Genomic DNA, 20,160 nt, shown 5'->3' on the forward strand with positions numbered 1-20,160 from the left:
TTTTGAAAATATTGGGATTTTTGTATCATTTTTATTGTTTTTTTTTTGTGCTTTTTATTTGTTTTAACAGGGTGAAAAGGGCGATCCTGGCGTGACAATTGCTGCAGATGGATCTATCTTGTCTGGACCGAGGGGCCCTCGGGGGCCAAAGGGCCCAAAGGTATGTTAAAACAATAACTTAGTAACTTGTTTATGTTCTGTTTAAGACATCGAGAAGAAGCATGTATTTCTATCAGGATTGCTGTCACTTCTGTTGTCATTGAATGCTGGTCATTCTAATAAGCTGATTAAATACATTTAAAGTACAAATGTAAATATTCAAGAAGGAAAGTGAGTCAAACTGACAAGAAAAGCAAGTAAGTTAAGATGGAAACCAGACTGTGATGAAACGTTTATGAATATTAAAATATAAATAACTTTTTGAAAAAATGTCTCATCTATGCCATGTTACAAGGTGTATAAACGTATATAAGTGCAAAAATTAAAGTTTTCATTGTATTTTTTTTTTGTTTGTTTTACTCCATAATTTCATGTTTTATTGTTCTGCTCTGTGGTCTCCCAGGGCGACCGGGGTTTCCCAGGACCCACTGGACCTGTGGTGAGTTTATAATAAGTTTAATATTTTAAAAGTTTACTGGTGTTACACTCCTAAAATGTCAATTTAAGAAGAAGTTGACAATCCTGACACTAAAGCTGTCTAACAGACTGCCTTTCCTTTCAGGGACCGACGGGGCACCCTGGTCAAAAAGGGGAATACGGTTTCCCTGGACGCCCAGTGAGTGGTTTTATACCTGCTGACCGTACAGTGCGGATAGCAAGTGAATAAACGCGGCACTGTGAAAACTACAATCTGCTCCTACGTTTATTTTTAGAGCCAACAGGTAAACGCTGCTGTCTCTTGTTGTAGGGACGACCCGGTATGGTGGGGAGGAAAGGCGACCGAGGAGAATCTGTCAGCCTGCCGGTGAGGAGGAACACTCAGGCAGAGATGAATAATAATGTGTGGTTAACGTAAACTCGGAGCAGTTCAAAGATTTAAGGAGCGACTTACTTTAAAACAAATGCAGAAACAATATTTCTTTTTTTTTTATTTTATTTTTAGGGTCCTCCAGGCCCTCCGGGCCCTCCAGGTCCACCAGGAAGAATTCTGGGTCTAAATGGAGTAAGTATGCAGTGATCATGGCTAATGTGAAAGTTTTATAATTAAAGGAACATGTTACTTGATGCTTTTTTTATTATTATTATTCTATCTGGCTCTTCTTGCATTACGAAGCACAATAAGTATTATAGTATTGTAGCTTTTGTTAAGGAAGAAATTCTAAAATAGTTAACTTTGGTAAAAGTTTGGCTCTCTCTTCCTTTAGATCCCAGGTCCTCTCGGCAGGCCACGTGTAGGCACAAGGAAAACAACAATGCGTGTTGACATCACAGAATTACAGAGTTTAATCCAATATAAGACAATGCATAAACTTACACCAGAAACTGCAGAACAACGGAGACATACATTCATTACCTGACAAATGAAAGAAGGAAAGAAAGAAAAGCAAAGACGTGCAAAGACATCTTTGGAGAGTTGCAAGAGCAAATCTAATTTGTTACTTCTGTGTAGAAAGTTTTATCCTCTTGTATTTAATTTATTCAAATAAGGCGTACCTTTGCTCCTCCAACCAGGAGCTATCTCTGACCTGCTATCTGAAGCCTAAACTCCTGCCGTGTTTACGGCCTTTCACAAATGAATGTGAAAAGCTGGAACTTCCACTGTATTGTTTTCTCACAGACAAAAGGCAATTCAAACGATCCCAGCAAACCATCCGCTGGAACTACAGGTAAAATAAAGGTCAATAGGCCAGAATAAGTCACTGATTTAAAACCACAATTTAGGCCATTTGAATCAAGACATATTAAGTTTTAAAACTAGCTTATTTTAAATTTATTTTCTCAACACTTTACAGCACAAAACAAGTTGCTGACGGGCCTGGTGTGTAAAAGAACTAAATGGTTTATAAGACTTGGTTGTAGTGAGTTTGGAGTTCTGTTTCTTCAATACTGACCACCAGAGGGCGCTGCTGAAAGCACTGAATGTTCCCTTCATGCATCGTTTGAGCAATAATATCTACAGAATCACACCTGTGCCATAATGGATGATCAACCAGAGGCTTTGTCGCATGTCGTCAGCCGAGGCTCTGTTCCTACAGAATCTCCTCGCGAAATGCCAGGATTCTGAGTGACAGGGAATCTCTGGCGGTCATCTTGGATTCATAGAAACGCAGTTACATACATAACTTTCGTTTTACCTCCTTTACCATCTTCCTCGCCGTGTGTAGGACCGATATAAACTTTGAAAGCACTTGGCTTATACAACTGGACCTCATTCCTGCCGTTTCTGGTCAAACTGCTGATTTAAATCTGATTGAGCTGCTCAGCATCAGATAAAACAGGGTGTTAGTGCATGGAAACCCTCCAATCCTTCAAAGATCACTGATTTAACTTCACACAGTGAGAAAAAAAAAACTTTTTTCGGTGACGAAGCAAATACTTTTTTATTACAACAATGTCTAGTTTAGAGAAATAAGATGATAAACTTTACAAAGAAATGTCCCTGATGTTCTGATCAACTCATAAAAAAAGGCAAAGTATGACGTTAAAAGTTCCCACAATTACTTTTATAATGTAGGGAATCTAAGCTGTGCAAATAATTGAGATTTCACAATTACCCCAAAATAAAACGTGTTTTTTTTTCGCCTTCTTTTTCTGTTCTTAAATAAAATGAGATTTTTCTTTCTCTTTAGTGTAAGATTTCAATAAAAAATATTTTTCTACACTTATTTTGCAAGCGTAGTTACCATTCACATGTCTGAGTGTTTAAATACCCGACTGGACAGAAGATGAACGGTATTTAACAATGCAGAGAGTTTAGATGTCTACATTTTTGATTGAAACTCTTAAAGCTTCGTTGAAATGAAACTCTGCTCACACTGCTCTCCTTTGAACCCAAAAGACAGTGTTCCCGGTGCGCCCCAGACCGCACTGCAAACTGGGACGAGTAAGTCTGAGCCGGACCGTCTGAATGGTCCCTTCCTGTTGGAAATGGGACCATCTGGTGGTTCTGGTGGTGTGTGGGTTTTTGTCTGTTTTTTCTTCTTTTTTTTTTTAATAAAGCATGAAACCTCTCTGGTGCCTCCTTCCCTCCTTGTTACCTTCCCCTCCTGTTCTAACGGTGTCTGTTAGAGCCACGTGAATGTGGACGTGGTGTTTTACTTTGCATCAGGCTTTAACATTTGTCTTGCACAGATTCCCTGTAACATGAAAACATTTTTTTTTTTTTTTTAGTCCAAAACGTAACCAGAAAGATCAATTCCTGCATCGCTACAGATGGTTGAGCCGAGTCCAGTCACTAAAGACAAATGTTAATGCGAGGTGTTTGGGGGAGCATGCCGACCGCTACTTAGCTCATCTGCTCTTTTCCTCCTCTAAAGCTCATGGATGAGAAATGCTGAGTGAAGGGAAGGGACATATCTTGTGCTTATGTAAATCAGAGTTGGTTCATCATTTAATCAATCGCTGAAAGAATGAAACCGCATGACATAATAATCTTCTTGGTTGTAAAAGCGATGGAGCTCCATCTCTGATCAACTTACTGTTGGGTAGATAAGTAAGGTTTCTTCCTGGTGTCGGGTTTTTTTGTTTTTAACTGTTTAGCATCTCGGAAAGGAATTCCCAGTGGAATAACATATCCACAAAGCCTGACGAGCAAAACAACACTGTGACTGGATCCCTATGTTGATGATCAAGTGCTGTAGGACGTTGTGTCTCTTTAAAAAAGTAACGTAAAGATAGAGTTACATTTGAAAGGAACGTTTCTGAGAGCAAAGTCTGGTAGTTCATATTCTCTGAGAAAAACCCCGGAGCAGATCTAACTCCAAACCGTTTCTAATTCACCCTGTGCTGTAAAACCTTCGTGCTTTATCCCCTGTGCGTTAACCTCAATAACTGAGCACGTGTCTCTTGGGTTTAATCAGTTTTTTCGCAGGGCTGGCAGCAACGTTATCGACCTTTTTACCCCATTTAATGTCCAGCCGTATGTTTAACCCAAGCACACAACCTGAGCAATGTGTGTGTGTGTGTGTGTGTGTGTGTGTCTGTGTGTGTGTGTGTGTGTGTGTGTAGGAGTTGGCCACAAAGAGAGACTCTGTGGGACTTAAAGGAGACAAAGGCGACGAAGGGATGCCCGGTGAGCCGGGAACGCCCGGTAAGACCCGTCTCATTCTTGCAGCAGCCTCTGAATCTGCATCCCTTCAACTTGTTGCTTTCTTTTTTTTTTTTTTTTTATTCACGGCACACCGCGTTACGACCGCGTTTCCCGCCAGCAACCCCGTCGCCTGATGCGGTAGAGGTGAGCGAAAGCCTCTCTTGCACATCTCCAACTGACACGATCAGATAAAACAGTGGAGGAGAAATCGTCGTTGTCACGTTTTTGACGCGTTCCTGTTCAGAGCGACACGCAAAGAATGTGAGGAAACGAGTTGAGATTCGCTTTAGACGAAGTTTAGCAGCTTAAGGTGATCAGAACGTGGAAGATGAACAACGAGCCCGTTAGCTGCATGTGCTAATCATACGTCACAATCCACTGTTATTATCACATCCACCCAGCAAGGATGTGTAAACAAAACACTTTCAAATAAGCTCATCTTTTATTTCAATAAAAACAAATTAGAAAGTCCAGTGTTTGATTCGAGGATGTTTACTTAAGATGAAATCATTTTAGTTTTGTTTTGTTCAACTGTTTTCTGCCGTTCAGGGAGCTAAAGGCGATCTGGGGGTCAAAGGTGAAAAGGGAGAAAAAGGCGACTCGGGCCTGCCCGGTCCTCCAGGACTTCCAGGGAAATCCGGACTTGTGGTGGGTTCAGCTCGAATCGGAAAACAGATCAAACTTTGGTTCTGTTGTTGTATTTATGGGCCCGATGCCGATGAGTTAAAAAAATGACTAATATCGTCCGATACCAATGTTGATGCCGATGTATCGTGCATCCCTATCAAACCCATTAAAATGTTATAATTAAGTAAGAGAGCGTTGGACAAAAACCCCACACAGCTTTCTTAATGTAATCCATCCTCCTTTGTGTTTGTGCCTTCAGGGTCCAAAGGGGGAGTCTGTTGTAGGTCCCCCAGGTCCGGTTGGTTCTCCTGGTCAACCCGGAGCTCCCGGGCTCGGAAAACCTGGACCCCGAGGCCCGCCTGGCCCTGCTGGGCCCCCGGGACCGGCCCCCGATTATGGATCTGGTAAATGTTTGACACAAAGAGATTCAGGAGGAACTGAGGTGCACGTCTGTAATCATGCTGCATATCTTCTCCTCAGACGTCAGTGTCCCTGGTCCTCCAGGTCCTCCCGGTCCACCAGGATCTCCAGGCTACGCTAACATGGTAAGATGGCTAATCCAAAGCGCTGGAAAGCACCGGAAAGCACCGGCAGTGACGTTGTGACGGTGTGTGGTCAGGTGACGACCTTCAAGACCGTCAAGGCTCTTACCAGAGAGACCCAGAGAGCTGCTGAGGGAACCCTGGCGTACGTGTCCGAGAGAGGAGGAGAGCTGTACATCAGGGCCCGCAACGGGTGGCGCAAAATCCAGGTTTGTACCGCAGATTTACATTCCTCTGAGCTGCCGTCTCAACTGGACACCTGGCATTGGATGGCGTCTGAGAGTTACAGCTGGAAAAATGCCACTGGGTTTTACCCATTACTCACATCAAAAGTCAAATGTGAAACTTTCAGATTTTAATTCTGAAAAAAATGATAAATACCCTGCGTTTTTATTCCCTCCCCAGTCGTCCTCTAATTGGTGTTGGTCTCATAAAATACATTATTTTTTTAAGGTTGTGGCTTTAGTCATTTGTCCTCTGTTCTTTGTTCTATTTATTTTTCGTCTTCTTGTGAGACTGGATGTGCATTTGTGATTTTGCTGAATCAGCTCTATAATCCTCCCATAATATCACAGTAAAAATGACTGTGAACAGCTTCGGTCTGTTCGTGATGACTGGAAACACTTTTCTCATAAAATGATAAACATCCTCACATTTGTTTTTGTTTTTTTTGTTTTTTTTTTAGCTTGGAGAGCTGATTCAAAACGGAGCTTCCTCATCAGAAGCGTCTCAGGCTCTGAGCAGAGCGGGGGATTGGAGCAGACCACAAAGAGTTCACAGCCAGGTTCACACAAACACACACATATACACACACACACTGTTACTTGTTTTTATCCGGAAATTTTGCGCATGCGCACAACACTGGAGGGCAAAAAGACTATTCTTCTACATGCTACCCGTAGCCGCGCTGCTGCGGTAGAACAATTTCTTGAACTAAATTAAATCTGGAGATGTAGATGTTATTAATTTAGTGCAGTGAGTCACAGGAAAGGGACAAACGGCACCAAAGAACCGTTAAAAATACTTCGAAACCACTTTTTTCCTGCTCTCTGTCTCGGATACGCTACACGCAGACTCGTTGCCATAGCAATTGATTCAACACCAAAAAAAAAAAAAAAAACACTCAAATATTTCCCACACAAAGAACATAACATTAAGTTTGTCACAGTGTTATGTTTTTAGGCTTGATGTTTATTTTGCGATTAATAATAAGTGACCGCTGTGGTTGGTTAGCTGTTACTGCTCTACTGATGAAATGTCAGTTTCTTTAGTTTGTAACTGAACCAAAACACACCGAATCACATCTACATGTTCCGGTTGTCGAAATCAAACATGAATAACTGAACTACTTCCATCTCACTCACTATTTCTGTTCTTAATTAAAACGTTTTACTGATCTTGTCATCTAGTTGGCAAAACACTGCGTCCCTTTTTTATATATATATGAGGCGTACATTTAAGGTTTAACGCGTAATATTGACAACTTAACAGATAAAAGCTTTGGTTGTTGTTGTGGAGCAGCTTTCTGCCCTCCAGCAGGGAGGTGGGGGCGGGACCTTGACGTCACGCTGCGTAAACCGCCGGTTTTCGTTGTTTCTGTTGTTCAGGAACTGCAGGACGGCAGCAGGGGATACCAGCCCAGCTACAATATCTTGCCACAGACCATTGAGTCCGTACCTGGAGTGAGTGGAACAAATGCCGCACTGAATCGTCTTCGCCTTTCCCTACCGCTTATGTCGCCTCCTCTTTGCCTCCTTGTCTGAATTTAGCTCCATCTCGTGGCGCTGAATGCTCCGCTCAAAGGCGACATGCGCGGCATTCGTGGGGCAGACTTCCAGTGCTACCAGCAGGCGCGTTCCGTGGGGCTTACCGCCACCTACAGGGCCTTCCTGTCATCACACCTCCAGGACTTGGCGACCATAGTACGGAAAGCTGACCGCAACAACCTGCCGGTGGTTAATCTCAGGGTGAGGAAATGCTCTTCTTAGTCCAGGTTTTTTTTTTTTTTTTTTTTTTGATTTTTTTTTTTTTGTACTATATTTTTTTTAAATGACTGCTATAAATTCATTGTATTTTCAAGTGTATTTTACCCCCACTTCTCTCAGGGGGAAATATTGTTCAGCACTTGGGCCTCCATATTCTCTGAGAATGCGGGCATGTTCAACCCGTTGACACCCATTTATTCTTTCGATGGACGCAACATAATGACCGAGCCAGCATGGTGAGTGGATGTTAGCATATACTGCTAATGGAAAGCCACAGCAGAGAAAATGTGAGGTAGTACATGTGGAAGACTAAAGATATCAATAATCCAGAAGAGTCATTTTTACTACCAACACTTTTTAACTCCAGATTATTAAACTGAAGCATAATAGAGAGAAGAAATGAAGTTTTTCCAAAGCTAAACTTGCATGAAAAACATAGTACGGTCTAAGGATGCGCCGATTTATCGGCCAGTCGATCTGTCGGACCAATTTCTTTCATTTTGTGATTGACGATCAGTCGATACATGTGAAGCCAATCTTATCGACCAATATTATCGACCTCACTAAAGATCTAAAAATCACCCACTGTCCTCTTCTGCTCTCCCGTGTGAAAGGTTCGACTGATAGAACGGCCCACCATGTTAACGTTTGCATTTAACAATAGTCCCCCGGCTGTTACCAAGTCAGCAACTTTTTTGCTATCTTTAGCAACATTTCAGACTAAATTAAATTGGCCAAAATCGGAATCGGCGAGTCAGTCTTTTTAAAAATCGGTAATCTGCGATTGGCCTGAAAAACTGCAATCGGTGCACTGCCAGTATAGTCATTATACCAGTTTATAAGTAGAATTGAATAGATATGGATATAAATTAGTAAGGAATTGATAAGAAATGTAAAAATGCAGGTAACAAACATATGTTCTGCTTAGTGGCACATAAGTGAAGAAATAAACAACAAACTTGGTAAGCAAATTGGTAAGATAGTTTAGACGGGTTAGTAAGCAACTGAACAGATACTGGATGTAGGGCAGGTAAATACATAAGTAAACAAATAAATAAGTTGGGCAAGTAAATAACTGACTTAGTAAATAAGAAAATATAGCAAGTAGGTAATTAATTAAAAAACAGGCAACTTATTAAATAAGTTAAATTTAATAACAAGAGAATAGAGTGATTTTTTCCCCCTTTGAGCTAAGTATGTTTTTTTAGTTTCCACCTTAAAATATAGATTAAAAAAAAATTACACGGTGAATATAATCCGTTCAACTGATGAAAAGTTAAGAGGGAGAGCATTTCAGTTCTGACTGCTGCTGTGTCCCGCTTCTGCCCCCTGCAGGCCGGAGAAGCTGGTGTGGCACGGCTCCAGCACGGTGGGCACCCGCCTGACCGCCAACTACTGCGAGGCGTGGCGGACGGGCGACATGGCGGTGACGGGCCAGGCGGCGCTGCTGCAGACGGGCCGGCTGCTGGGACAACACCCCCGCTCCTGCTCCAACCACTACGTGGTGCTGTGTATAGAGAACACATACGTGGGAAACACACCCCAAAGGAGAACCTGAAGAATCACACACACACACGCACACACACACACACACACACACACACACACACACACACACACATATTAACACACATGCAGGCATGTTGAAAGTGGGAAATATGATTGGGGGGAAAAACACATTTAGGCACATGAAACACACACATAGATACATGTTGTTATTGTTTTGTTTTTGTGTTTAGTTCCCACCTGAAAGGCGGTGTGAGACAGCAGCTCAACATGTCCATCCATATCTAGAGCTCAGTTATTTTTGTAGTCTCTAACAGAGTAAAAAATAAAATAAATATATAATAAAAAATAGGAAAAAAAAAAACATTCTCAGTGTTTGAGGGCTGCCAGCTTTACGTTGTTTCTGGGGCTTCTTTGTTTTCCTGTTCTACAGGCAAACTAGTGGAGAAACGTAGCAGAACTGCTGTAAAATAAACCACAGAGTCACTGGTCTGGTCTGATAAGACAAAGTTTCCTTTTTCCTGTTTTCAAACTAAAGTGAAGTTTCTGACGAGACATGCAGCGATATCGGACAAAAAGAGAATCCTCATGTAGGATGACGACACAGTCATCCTACATTTATAACTCCAAAAGTAAAAAACAAAAAAAAAAAGTCATAAAATATATTGCTTCTCTTGCAGAAGCTTATTCTCAAAAAATAAAAATAAAAAATCAAACCAAAACTTCTACAAAATATGTTTGTTTTTTTTTTCAACATTTTTCCCCCCCAAAAAAATTAGACAAAATTTTTTGAAAAAAGATTTTCTAAAAAAATAAAATAAAATAAAAATTAGAAGATTTTTTCTAAAATATTTTTTTTCTAGAAAAAAATTAGAGCAAATGTTCCACTTCTAAAAAACATTGTCAAAAATTATTTTTTAAGCAAATTTATGTACTGCATCTATTGACATTCTAATGGTAACATAATCATTTTGTGATTACTTAACATTTTCAGATTGACTACTGAAGGGTAATAAGTTTGACCCAGTCCTCTATTCAAAATAAGAAAGACAGCAGAACATCCGATTCGACTATTGATCTTCCCGGAACAAGGAAACGGCTACGATAAAGTGGATGTTCATCTAAATTTGCCAATATCTCTATTAGTTCACCTATTAGAAAATGAAACAGACTGTGATTTTCTTGAATTTATACATTAGTATGTCCTAGTAGGAAAACATAGCTAGCATTCATTCACATGTTGCTGTTTGAAGTTGGAACTTGTACGTGTTTGTTGACATTGTCCAGTTGTTTGTTTCTTGTAATACTGTAGACATCTTTTTCTTTTTTTAAATGAATCACACTAAATGACTGATAATCTCCTCACCACGCTTTGATTGAAATGTTCTGCCTGTAAACTTGACTGTTAGTTGTTCTACTGTCTGTATCTTCTGATGAAACAAAAACTTGACTTTCTTGTACTTACCTTCTGGTGCTCACTAAATAAAGTGTCTGATTTTTTACTTTTTGGTTTTTTTGGGGGGTTTTTTATAAGCAGTGACTCTTTTGTTGAGTAGAAAACTTGCTTCTAAATAAGTTGGAATACAATCGCATAGATCCGTTTGTATGTTGTGGCCCTTAGCAATCTTAATCCATTTTGCATCTTTTTTTTCATCCACATTTTCCTTCCACTCAACTTTCTATTAATATTTGTAGATACAGCACTCTAAACAACAGTCACGTTTTGAGGCTCGTCTTTGAGGGTTATAAGTGAAAAGTCACTGCCATGTCCATTTTTTTGGAGAATGACGCCAAAGCATATTTGGTCACTTTGGATGCTTGAAATTTAGAATTTTGTACTGTGATTTTTTTTGGACAAAGTTTTGAGAAACTTAGAATTTTTTTTCTAACAAATTTCTCAGATTTTTCAAGCAAATATTTTGACCTCTAATTTAGAATTTTCAACTTCTCAAACATTTTGTGTCCAAAAATTTTTTTTCATAGAAAAACTAAGTTTTGTGAAATTCAGAAATTAAGAATAATAAAATTTTCTACTAAAATTTGAGTTTTGTCGAGCAAAGTATTGACTTTCTTGAAAATATGAAAATTTGAAATTAAAAAATTGGCAAAGAGTGTTTGAAAAAAAGTGCAGTTTAAATATAATTCATATAAATAATATTTATTAATAAGAGTGATACTTTATAAAAGCATTAGAGTTGAATGATTGAAACTTTATTTTGTTTCTTTCTGCATCTGTACTTTTTATCTCATTTTTAATGTGTTTTATTTTGATTTTATTCTTTTTAGTTTAATTCTATTTTACTTTATTCTACAGCAAATTTGCAACTTTTCACACTTAAACTTATTTGTTTTCTTCCGAAAAATGTCAGATTTTTTTTCTAGCAAATTTTTGGCTTTGCAAACTTAGAAATTGTGTTTTTCCTTAATAAAAAATGAATTATTTCCCTTTTGTCTTATACTGAAGAATAAGCTGTAAACCACAATTATCAAACACAACTGCAGTAACTATTTAAAAGTATCATTTTGTCTATGATAAATCCATAAACTGAATCCCTCTCACTTTTGAATGGAATTTCTTAAAAGATTTTCCTCGATAAAGGATGTACTTGTAATTCATAAAGCGAAATATGACATTTGTCCACCAGGTGGGGTAAGTCCAAGTTTGGATAGAAAAGCGCATGCGTGTTTTTTTTTCCTTGTTATTCAACAAACATGTCTGCCTCCTGTCTGACGGCACTCAGGGCATCTCTGACAGGTAAAACCTTTTTATCCTTAACTGGTATACATTCAGGACAGACAATATACTTTTTTTTTGTATTAGGACTAGATATTACCAGGGTAACATAATTTATCTTGTATTACTTTCGTAGCTTGTTTGTATTGTTTTTAACTGACTTAATTCCTGTTCCTGCTGTAAACATATTTTTTGCTGAAGAAACCGTGATAATGGATTTAGCGCAGTTAAAAAACTGGATTCGTCTTCCAGCTTTTCACAGAGGTTCCTGCCGGTGGCTCCTCGTGCACGACGCTCGTCTGACCCCGATAGTGTGTCACCGTTTGCGGCTTCATGTCTCCCCCACCGCCGGGCTGTCCAGCTCCAGGATCGAGCCGACACAGAGCTCCGACGCAGCCGACAAGGTTGCAGACAGACTCGGTCAGGAAGAGCCGGAAGGTCCGGAGTATATCCCCAGGAAGAAGGCCAAGAACCCTATGTTGAAGTTAGGATATGCTTGGTGAGCACTTCCTGTTTATACCTCACGTCTTTACTCCACGTAAAGACGTGATTATTTTCCCCAAATATTTTACGGAGAAACGAAGAAATCGCAGTTCATTCATCATTAATAGAACTATTTGTCCATTTTTCTGTGACGTATTAAAAATATGCTAATTCAGCCCACTCTCCTCCCTGTCTGGCCATATGGATAAAAAGCGGGGCAGAGAGAGAAAGATGATGTCACAATAACAAATTTTGCTGGATGGTAAATTGTCCCTGAAGTTATCGAGGTAAACGATAACGATATTTTTGTTTTGAGACAATTTTCTAGTATTATGATGATAATTGCATGGTAAGGCAACAGTACATTACAAAATAAAACAAACATACATTTATTAAATGAATTAAGTCTCTTTGAACAAAATTATCCTTCAAAAAAGGGTTAAAGGGCCAATACACCAGACTGAAGTCAATCAGTTTTTGGTAAAAAGAGAGAGAAAAGAGAAAAACGATAACTCATGCAAATGGAAATTACTAAGCTCGTTTTAATTTATCAAGCAATTGATTTATTGCCAATGGCTGCTGGCCTACTAATCAGCTGCTTCCATTTGAAAAAGCAATACATTGTTGCCACGTTTACACATCATTACAACTGTCTGATATCCCAGATTATCACAGTAGCTTCAATGAGACTTTTGCAATAATGACAATAAAATGAAAAAAAGAAATAAGATTTCAATATTGGTTGATGGCCTAAAATTCTGCTGATTAGTTTGCATCATTTCTTTGATAACATCTAAAATAGCTGCTGTTGCATCGGTTCTACATTGCTTTTTCTGTTCATGCTGTGGATTGCGACCAGTTTTTATTTACAGTAGGAATAGCTTTTGTTTTACAGTCGACACACTATATCTGAAAGTTTGATTTGATCTGCCTGGTAGCTTTAAAGAAACAAGTGGCGGACAGGAAGTAGGTCATTGTACAGAAATGGTCGTTTCTGGCGAATTTGACAATAGGAAACCTCACGGGCTTGACCAAAAATATCTCCCCTCTACTCCAGGATGATCGGACTCCCCGCAGGGATCATCGGCTTCGTTCTGGCCAAGAGACAAGTGGACAAAAACCGCCTGAAGCAGCTGAAGATCAGACAGAGGATGAAACGATCCAACGAGGGTGAATACGACGGGAGCCGATATCGCCAGCACGCCAAGCTGGACCGGTGACGTGTAAATCCCGTCACGCCCCAAGAGACGCGAGGACTTCTGCCTAAAGCCACGTGGAGAAAAACTGATTTCATGAAAAAGCTACATGTAAACAATAAGCACTACCGGGTGTAAACAAAAGGAAACAGTTTATTTCATATGACAATGCAAACGTTATCTTCAGGAGCGATGTGTATTTACACCAACTGTGTGGTCTTTACATGCTGAGTGTTTGACACTGTTGCTTTAATAAAAGGATTACATGCAGCAGCAGCTGGGTGCGGTCGGGAAAAATCAGGAGTTTTTTTTTTTTTTTTTCCCCCCCCTCCAGCTGAAACATTTCACTGGTTGTTTGGGAGGAGACTCCACCCTGCTGGCTCAGGGAGGAGTTCTGACCTGATCTGACTGAGTCACAACAGGACATCTTATATAATGAAGTAGTTTAAGAAAAAAAAAAATTGCCATGGATTTTGCTTATATTCAGATCAGTAAGTTGATGCAAAAAAAAAAAAAAGACAGCAGCTATCTACAGTGAATCTCATGCCAACACACCCCTGTTAAAATGCCGAGTTGTGTGACAGAAAAATATGAGCTGTTATTATTTCGACGTCTTTTTTCCCACCTCTCATGCGACATACCCTGTGAGATTCAACTGGAAAACAAAACGCATTATGAGGAAACTCCAATCTAAGGCTGTATAAACGAAAGAAAAATTAGCCTTTGTTCACAATCCAAAAGAACACTCCCACAGTGAAGCACGGTGGTGGCAGCATTATGTTCTCAGGTTGCTTTTCTTCAGATGGAAATGAGGTTTTTGTTAAGGTGGAATTATGAACAATTCAAACCTTCAGGTTGCCTAGGAAGCTGAAGATGAGGGATCTTTATTTTTTAGCATTTGATGTATCCAGGGCCGGATGTACGAGGGCCCCTAAGGTTTACCTTCCATTAAGAAAAAAAATTAACGCAAATTACAGTATCAATATGAATGTATTAACGGATGCATTGTAAGCTCAATACGACAAAGCCAATAATTAAACATTGTTCCCAAACAAATCGACAACTTATCCAAGATATGAATATTGTTTATACTCATGGAAACCCCACAATATTAATACAAGTCACCTAATTTGGGACAATGAGTTTTATATAATGTATGATGTTTGCAAAACATTCATTCATTTAAAAAATAAATTGGGAGGCGCCCTCAAACTGTAGCCCTGGGCTAGTGCCTCTGTAAACCCTTTATAAACTATCTCACGATAAATCTAGAGAACATGTAACAGATCTGCAGAAAACAGTGAAATATGATGGCAGTTACGTTATATTTTGTAATTTATATTTTTGTTTTCCAACCGAATTCTTGACATGTGGCATATTAAAAAGGTAGGAAAAGTTTTAAAATGGATCTATAATGCTTTACTTGATATAAATGTGGCATTTAAACAGAGGTGTTTATCATCACTAGATGACAAGTGCATAGTATAAATATGTATATTACAAGTATAAAAGTAGTTTTCATAGCTCCCTACATGGTAACAAAAATCAGATTGAGCCACTTGATTCTTTCCCTGCATTGGTTCAATAGCTTAATAAATGCTATGATATATTTTTATATTTTAGTAAAAAAAAAAGAAAAAAAAAAAGGTAAAAGTTGTAACAGAGAAAAAAGCAATGTTTTGCTTTCCAGCACCCATCCGGAACGCGCAGCCTCATTTGGTGACGGATCCGATAATCTGCAGCAGGAACAGGAAGATCTGGACGATGTCCACGTAGATGGACAGCGCGGCAAAGACGTACTCCTCTGGACTGATGGAGTGCTTCCTGTTTCCTATCAGGAGCTGAGTGTGATATGCCAGGAACTACAAACACACACAGATGCATTAACAGCAAGACAGTAGGAAGGCAGGGAGTAAAATCATTTAAAGGAAAAAAAGAAACACTCACCAGAGTGAACACTACGGCTCCTATCGCCGCGTACAGCATGTGAAGCCAATACATCTGCAAGACAAGTGTCAGTTAGGAGAACCTGAAGCCCGATAGGTTCTGCTTATGAAATCTTTTTTTTTACCCTGACGTAAACTCAGACTCACATATTTGAAGGAAAGCACGATGGCTGTGATTATGCCGGTCACAAACATGACAATCCCGAGGACACAGAAGAGGCCCTGGCACTTTGTGAAATCCACCTGGAGGGTGAAACCAGAAACCGGCCGGTTAAAAATGTGTTCCTGAAGCAGCTTCGTAAAGCAGAAACACACACACACCTTTGTCTGGAAACAGAAGACTGTGACAGCGATGCACACAACAGCAGTGATTCCGAGAGCCAGAAACACAGCTTTTGTGTTGTAGTAACTAAAACCGAAAAGAAACTGGATTAGTACTCAGGATAAAAATGGGCTTTTACTGTTTGGTGTTTTTTCTTACCTCGAGATAGTTCCAGTCATGTAAGACAGAGCCAGAGTCTGAGACAGAGGGGGAATATAAAAGGATGAACAACAATGTACTGTGAAGTTTTTATAAACGCTGGAGAAACTAACCGATCATAAAACTAAAACACGTTATTTGATTTGTAAAAGAAAACGCTTGCTGAGTTTGTTCACATTTTGTCACGTTACAACAACCTTCAACTTATTTTATTAAGATTTTTTTTCTATTTTTCAACAAACACAAAGTTGTACATGGTTGAGAAGAGGAAGAAAAATTCAAGACAGTTTGACTTTTTTTTTTTTGAAGATACAATCTGAATGTGTTGTTATCCAATAGTTTATTGCTGCTCTGTTTTGAACATCTAGACACTGAAACCTTCATTTCTTCTTTCCAGAAACTCAAGAGGTTTGAATCTGAACAGCATTTTTTTTTCCCCAAGTGTTTTGAAATGTTTATTTGAATCCATCAGTGTCTTATCTCTGGCTCAAAAATAAAAAAAGAACTTACAGCTTTAAATAGAAATGTAATAACAAATGCTGGTTTTATCTGTTTGGTTTTTTTTTTTTACATGTAATAAGTTGATTTCCCATGTCAAATACCAGTGATGCTATTTTTAGATATTTTTTTACACTAAACTGGAAACTATGTGCTTCCCAAAATTTTCCACAAATTGCCACATCATCCCCTGAAATCACACAGAAAATTGGATTCTTTAAAAATGACATCAAATTTCCTGAAGCAGACGTTTATAAAAATTCAACGTTTTTATTTATTTTTTTTTTAAAGGTTATGTAACATTTGTGGCTCTAAACGAGTGCTGCTTCGCTGTACTGAGGGCAAATATGGCATTCAGATAGCATTCACAATCGTGAATATGTTTCACAAACAAAAATGTGCAACTTTGTGTTGTTCTATTACACTAAATTCTAAAAAAAAAAACTAAATCTATACAGCCATATGCAAAGCACAGTCAGTCTGGTGACATGGGAGAAAAGAAAGGAAAAATTGTGGCCATGACTTGTGGGAACGACTTGTTTAATTTGTGACCACAACTTAATTATAACAACTCATGGTGACGAGTTTTTTGCTTTTTTTTCTCTTGTCGGCAGACGATCTTCGTAGTAAAGTGACAAAATGTCACGTCGTTTCTACCGATGTGGCACCGCTGAGTGAGAGAGCTGCATCATTTTGCTGGTTGAGTAGATTAAACGGAGATAACGAAGCAAAGCTCCAACAGGGAGGCTGCTGCCGAGTCACGGCTAAACCTCTAGCATGAAGGCTACGCTGATGGAAGAACGTTGGAAACCTTTATGTAGAGCGCTTCTACGGTTGAATCTAAGAATAAACTCTAGGTCACTCCAGGAAGGTGATTCCTGTTTCTGATGACAAACTGTGAGAAGATGAACTCACAAAGATCAGCAGCAGAATAATGTTCCATGGGAACTTCCTCCTGAAGAGGTAAAAATGTAAACAGGGTGGCTTTAGTACTTAGCGGTTATTATTTACACGAATGTTTATTTTCCTATAAAACTCACCGTGGGCCTTTACAGCAAACCAACACAAGGTGGGTGATGAAATATACAGCACTTTAAATTAAACAAACACAATAATTAACATTCACTTTTCTTCCAGCATACTGCTTTAAAGCATGGAAAAAAAAAAAAGAAAAAAAAAAAAAAAGGAAGAAAGGCTTACTATGATGCCCAATACACAGCCTGGTTTCTCCTTACAAAATCTCTGACCGGTGAACTGTGGGGAAACGGAAGCGGTTAGCATTAGCATCAGGTGACGCTCCGATGGCGATGAACAATAGCTGCTGATGCGTACTCACACGAAGGTGAATATGGCAACGATGGCTGTGGTGACGAGGAGCTGGGAGGCCAGGATCATGTAAACCTGAAACACAGAGAGGGAAACCGTTCTACTGCAGGCTGGAAGAGCAGCCAATCAGAAGAGGTCACGCTTTGTTTTACAGAAAAAAAAAAAAAAAAGAAGAAATGAAGTAAAAGTTTGCGTGAAGCGGTGTACAGTGAAATTCATCTGACAACATGAAAAACGGCACTTAGTATCATCCATAAAGAAGTATGAATAATATAACGTCCTGTTAATGGTTTGTTGATGCACTTACAGCACTTAGTGTACGATACCGTAACTCAGTGCCTATTGTAGGACCACTGTTCATCAGCTTTTCATGGTATTACAAGTATTTTCAGTTTTGGACATGAAACTGTACAACATTAGCCAGAAGAAAGAAAAGTTGGCAACTTTCGGGTTTCTCCCAGTGTATTGTAAGCCATCAGGCTTACAATACACCCCCACCAAGCTAAGCATCATTTATTTGCTTATTATACTTTTATATATATATATATATATATATATATATATATATATATAATTCACTAAAGAGATATACATCTCTTTGGCAAAAGTTTTTTTTTAATTATTTTTATTATTCACACAAACTCAATAACCCAGACTTTCATTAGGATGAAACAACTACAGTACAAAAAAAAATCATATTTAATTTAATTGGATTTTTTAAAATGTTTTTCTTTTTTGAGGCCTTATAGTTGGTGTTTAGGTGTTGTTAATAACGTCTTCCAAAAACACATAATCCCCTGGTCGCATTTTCAAATTTCCTGTCAGCTTTAAACATTTTTAACTCAAAGACATGGCCTCGCGTCCCTACCACTGGGCTCAGCTCGTTTTAGACTTATAACAAAACAACAACTACTTTTTATATTTTCGAAGAGGGGTCACATATATTATCTGAAAATCTAACTTAAATAAATCTAATTAGAATGCTGAAGTTGATTTAGAAGCAGCAGTTCTTATTTTTGCTTTAGACATAAAGCAGGAAGTTGCTTCTGGACGTAATTCAACAGAAAGAAGAGTTTCAGGAAGTCCAACAAAACAAGACTCACTCGCAGCAAGGAAAGCTTAAAGAGAGTTCAACAGGTGACAGAATTTTTTATTTCTTCTATACTCATTCTTGATTGAAATAGGAAGAAAAATAAAATCTAAAAAAAAAAAAACATCAAATTTGTGTCACTGCTGGACTTTCTTGCTCCTCTCCAAAGCAATAACATCTCGTAAACGAGCCAAGTTCCCTTGCACTCCATTTAAAACAAGCGTCTGAAGAAAAGCAAAGGGAGTATCTACTATTCTTTCGTCTAGAGCTGGAGAGCAGCTGTGTGGAAAACGCTGCGCCTACAAAACAACATGTTTGCGTAAAACAGAAACAGCTGCGGCTCGTCAGACAGCCTGGCCTGGCCTTCCTCACCCGTTCCTTACCTTTCTGATGAAGGCATGCCGAATGCTCATGTCGTCCCAGTTGCTGCCGCTCGCCGCGAACTCCTCGTCTGTTTTATTCACGGAAAAGAAGAAGAAATAAAAAGAAAAATAATGTCACTAAAATCAGAGATGAAAGGAATGCACTCAGATCAGATCACAACAAAACATGTGACGCAGCTGAAAACAGCGTAGTTCAGGAGAAAGGTTTAGAATAAAACACTCGTGTGCTACAATGGCCCAGCTTGACACACGGAAAGCGATGCCGATTCCTCTGTTGATTCCTCTTCTTATTTCCTCTACAATGTCCTCCAGCCAAGAATGTTGAGATATGAGGGCCGTTGTAGATAGAAAAGAAAAAGAACAAATTTCCACACAAACAACATCTGAATTTTTATACAAGGATATTTCTGAGTTTGAAAGTAAAAAATAAATTGCAAGAAAAATTTGTAACTTTTGATATTAATCTCAGAAATTTTCTAGAAAAAGCATGCAAGTAAAAAATTTTAGACTTTCGGAAATTTTTAAACTCAGAAATCTCCCAAGTTTTTTTTACAGAAAATTTCTAAGATCAATCTCACCGTTTCTGAGTTTTTCTGGAAAATTTCTGATTTTTTTTTTCTTTTTTGCCAGAAATGTACTCCTCTGTTTTTTCTATCTACAATAGCCCTAATATCCCGTCGTAGCCAAGTGACCAATGACATTCGTGCTTCTGAAATTTTGCTTGGTGGTTGCTATTCAACACGAGAAAGTAGAAAAACGTTGGTCTTTTTGTGGCCGTCATGTCCCGTGTGTTGGCTTTCAACGCAAGTGGTAATCACTTTCTGATCCCTGTTGAGACCGCTACCAATGATAGACACAGAAAGCTAGCTAGCCTGTTAGCAAGGATAGATTAGCAGTTAGTTTCAGACTGCAATGAAGATACATGCGTGCAACTCAAAACTTTTGCCTGACAGAAAAGTCCTGGGGAAAAAAACATACATTTACAAGAATATATGAATATATAAGACCTGTGATTAATGTTCTATTTTAATTAGGGCTGAAACGATTCCTCGAATGATTCGAGTTCCTCGATTACTAAAATTCCTCTAGGAAAATTTACCTGCCTCGAAGCTTC

General features: G+C 38.9%; 3 protein-coding genes across 6 annotated transcripts in view; 2 read left to right on the forward strand and 1 right to left on the reverse strand.

The window, feature by feature from the left end:
- Window positions 1–9,561, forward strand: part of col15a1b (collagen, type XV, alpha 1b) — a 48,227-nt gene extending 38,666 nt beyond the window's left edge. For 3 of the 4 annotated variants that reach the window (XM_015050423.1, XM_015050420.1, XM_015050422.1), the window contains 18 exons: window positions 71–160; window positions 563–598; window positions 722–775; window positions 908–964; window positions 1,103–1,162; window positions 2,999–3,043; window positions 4,168–4,249; window positions 4,368–4,393; window positions 4,799–4,897; window positions 5,136–5,280; window positions 5,357–5,421; window positions 5,496–5,627; window positions 6,104–6,202; window positions 7,026–7,100; window positions 7,188–7,385; window positions 7,524–7,639; window positions 8,739–8,965; window positions 9,014–9,561. In XM_015050423.1, coding sequence (XP_014905909.1) covers window positions 71–160; window positions 563–598; window positions 722–775; window positions 908–964; window positions 1,103–1,162; window positions 2,999–3,043; window positions 4,168–4,249; window positions 4,368–4,393; window positions 4,799–4,897; window positions 5,136–5,280; window positions 5,357–5,421; window positions 5,496–5,627; window positions 6,104–6,202; window positions 7,026–7,100; window positions 7,188–7,385; window positions 7,524–7,639; window positions 8,739–8,961 — 1,602 coding nt within the window. In that variant the 3' untranslated portion in view covers window positions 8,962–8,965; window positions 9,014–9,561. The remainder of the gene's footprint in view (window positions 1–70; window positions 161–562; window positions 599–721; window positions 776–907; window positions 965–1,102; window positions 1,163–2,998; window positions 3,044–4,167; window positions 4,250–4,367; window positions 4,394–4,798; window positions 4,898–5,135; window positions 5,281–5,356; window positions 5,422–5,495; window positions 5,628–6,103; window positions 6,203–7,025; window positions 7,101–7,187; window positions 7,386–7,523; window positions 7,640–8,738; window positions 8,966–9,013) is intronic. The other variant, XM_015050421.1, reaches the window with a different exon arrangement.
- Window positions 9,562–11,565: 2,004 nt separating this feature from the next.
- On the forward strand, window positions 11,566–13,839 carry si:ch73-71c20.5 (PNKD metallo-beta-lactamase domain containing). Its single transcript, XM_015050426.1, has 3 exons — window positions 11,566–11,664; window positions 11,896–12,142; window positions 13,184–13,839. The coding sequence occupies exons 1-3, from the start codon at window positions 11,622–11,624 to the stop codon at window positions 13,344–13,346; spliced, it is 453 nt and encodes a 150-aa protein (XP_014905912.1). The 5' UTR covers window positions 11,566–11,621; the 3' UTR covers window positions 13,347–13,839.
- A 342-nt stretch (window positions 13,840–14,181) lies between these two features.
- Window positions 14,182–20,160, reverse strand: part of tmbim1a (transmembrane BAX inhibitor motif containing 1a) — an 18,186-nt gene continuing 12,207 nt past the window's right edge. Inside the window, exons 3-12 of the mRNA XM_015050424.1 lie at window positions 19,047–19,114; window positions 17,584–17,648; window positions 17,448–17,501; window positions 17,288–17,338; window positions 17,163–17,202; window positions 15,750–15,787; window positions 15,590–15,677; window positions 15,416–15,511; window positions 15,270–15,323; window positions 14,182–15,184 (exon numbers count right to left, since the gene is read on the reverse strand). Of these exons, the coding sequence (XP_014905910.1) occupies window positions 15,035–15,184; window positions 15,270–15,323; window positions 15,416–15,511; window positions 15,590–15,677; window positions 15,750–15,787; window positions 17,163–17,202; window positions 17,288–17,338; window positions 17,448–17,501; window positions 17,584–17,648; window positions 19,047–19,114 (704 nt within the window). The 3' untranslated portion in view covers window positions 14,182–15,034. The remainder of the gene's footprint in view (window positions 15,185–15,269; window positions 15,324–15,415; window positions 15,512–15,589; window positions 15,678–15,749; window positions 15,788–17,162; window positions 17,203–17,287; window positions 17,339–17,447; window positions 17,502–17,583; window positions 17,649–19,046; window positions 19,115–20,160) is intronic.

Source organism: Poecilia latipinna, unplaced genomic scaffold, assembly GCF_001443285.1.
Source record: "Poecilia latipinna isolate Pla-1442-1.1 unplaced genomic scaffold, P_latipinna-1.0 Scaffold990, whole genome shotgun sequence".
NCBI lineage: Eukaryota > Metazoa > Chordata > Actinopteri > Cyprinodontiformes > Poeciliidae > Poecilia > Poecilia latipinna.

What these genes read in the sequence shown, in the direction of transcription:
- si:ch73-71c20.5 (XM_015050426.1), top strand. Translation starts at nt 11,622, where the DNA reads ATGTCTGCCTCCTGTCTGACGGCACTCAGGGCATCTCTGACAG. An exon ending in ACTCAGGGCATCTCTGACAG is followed by an intron (nt 11,665 to 11,895) that starts GTAAAACCTTTT and finishes TTCGTCTTCCAG; the next exon opens with CTTTTCACAGAGGTTCCTGC. An exon ending in TTGAAGTTAGGATATGCTTG is followed by an intron (nt 12,143 to 13,183) that starts GTGAGCACTTCC and finishes CCTCTACTCCAG; the next exon opens with GATGATCGGACTCCCCGCAG.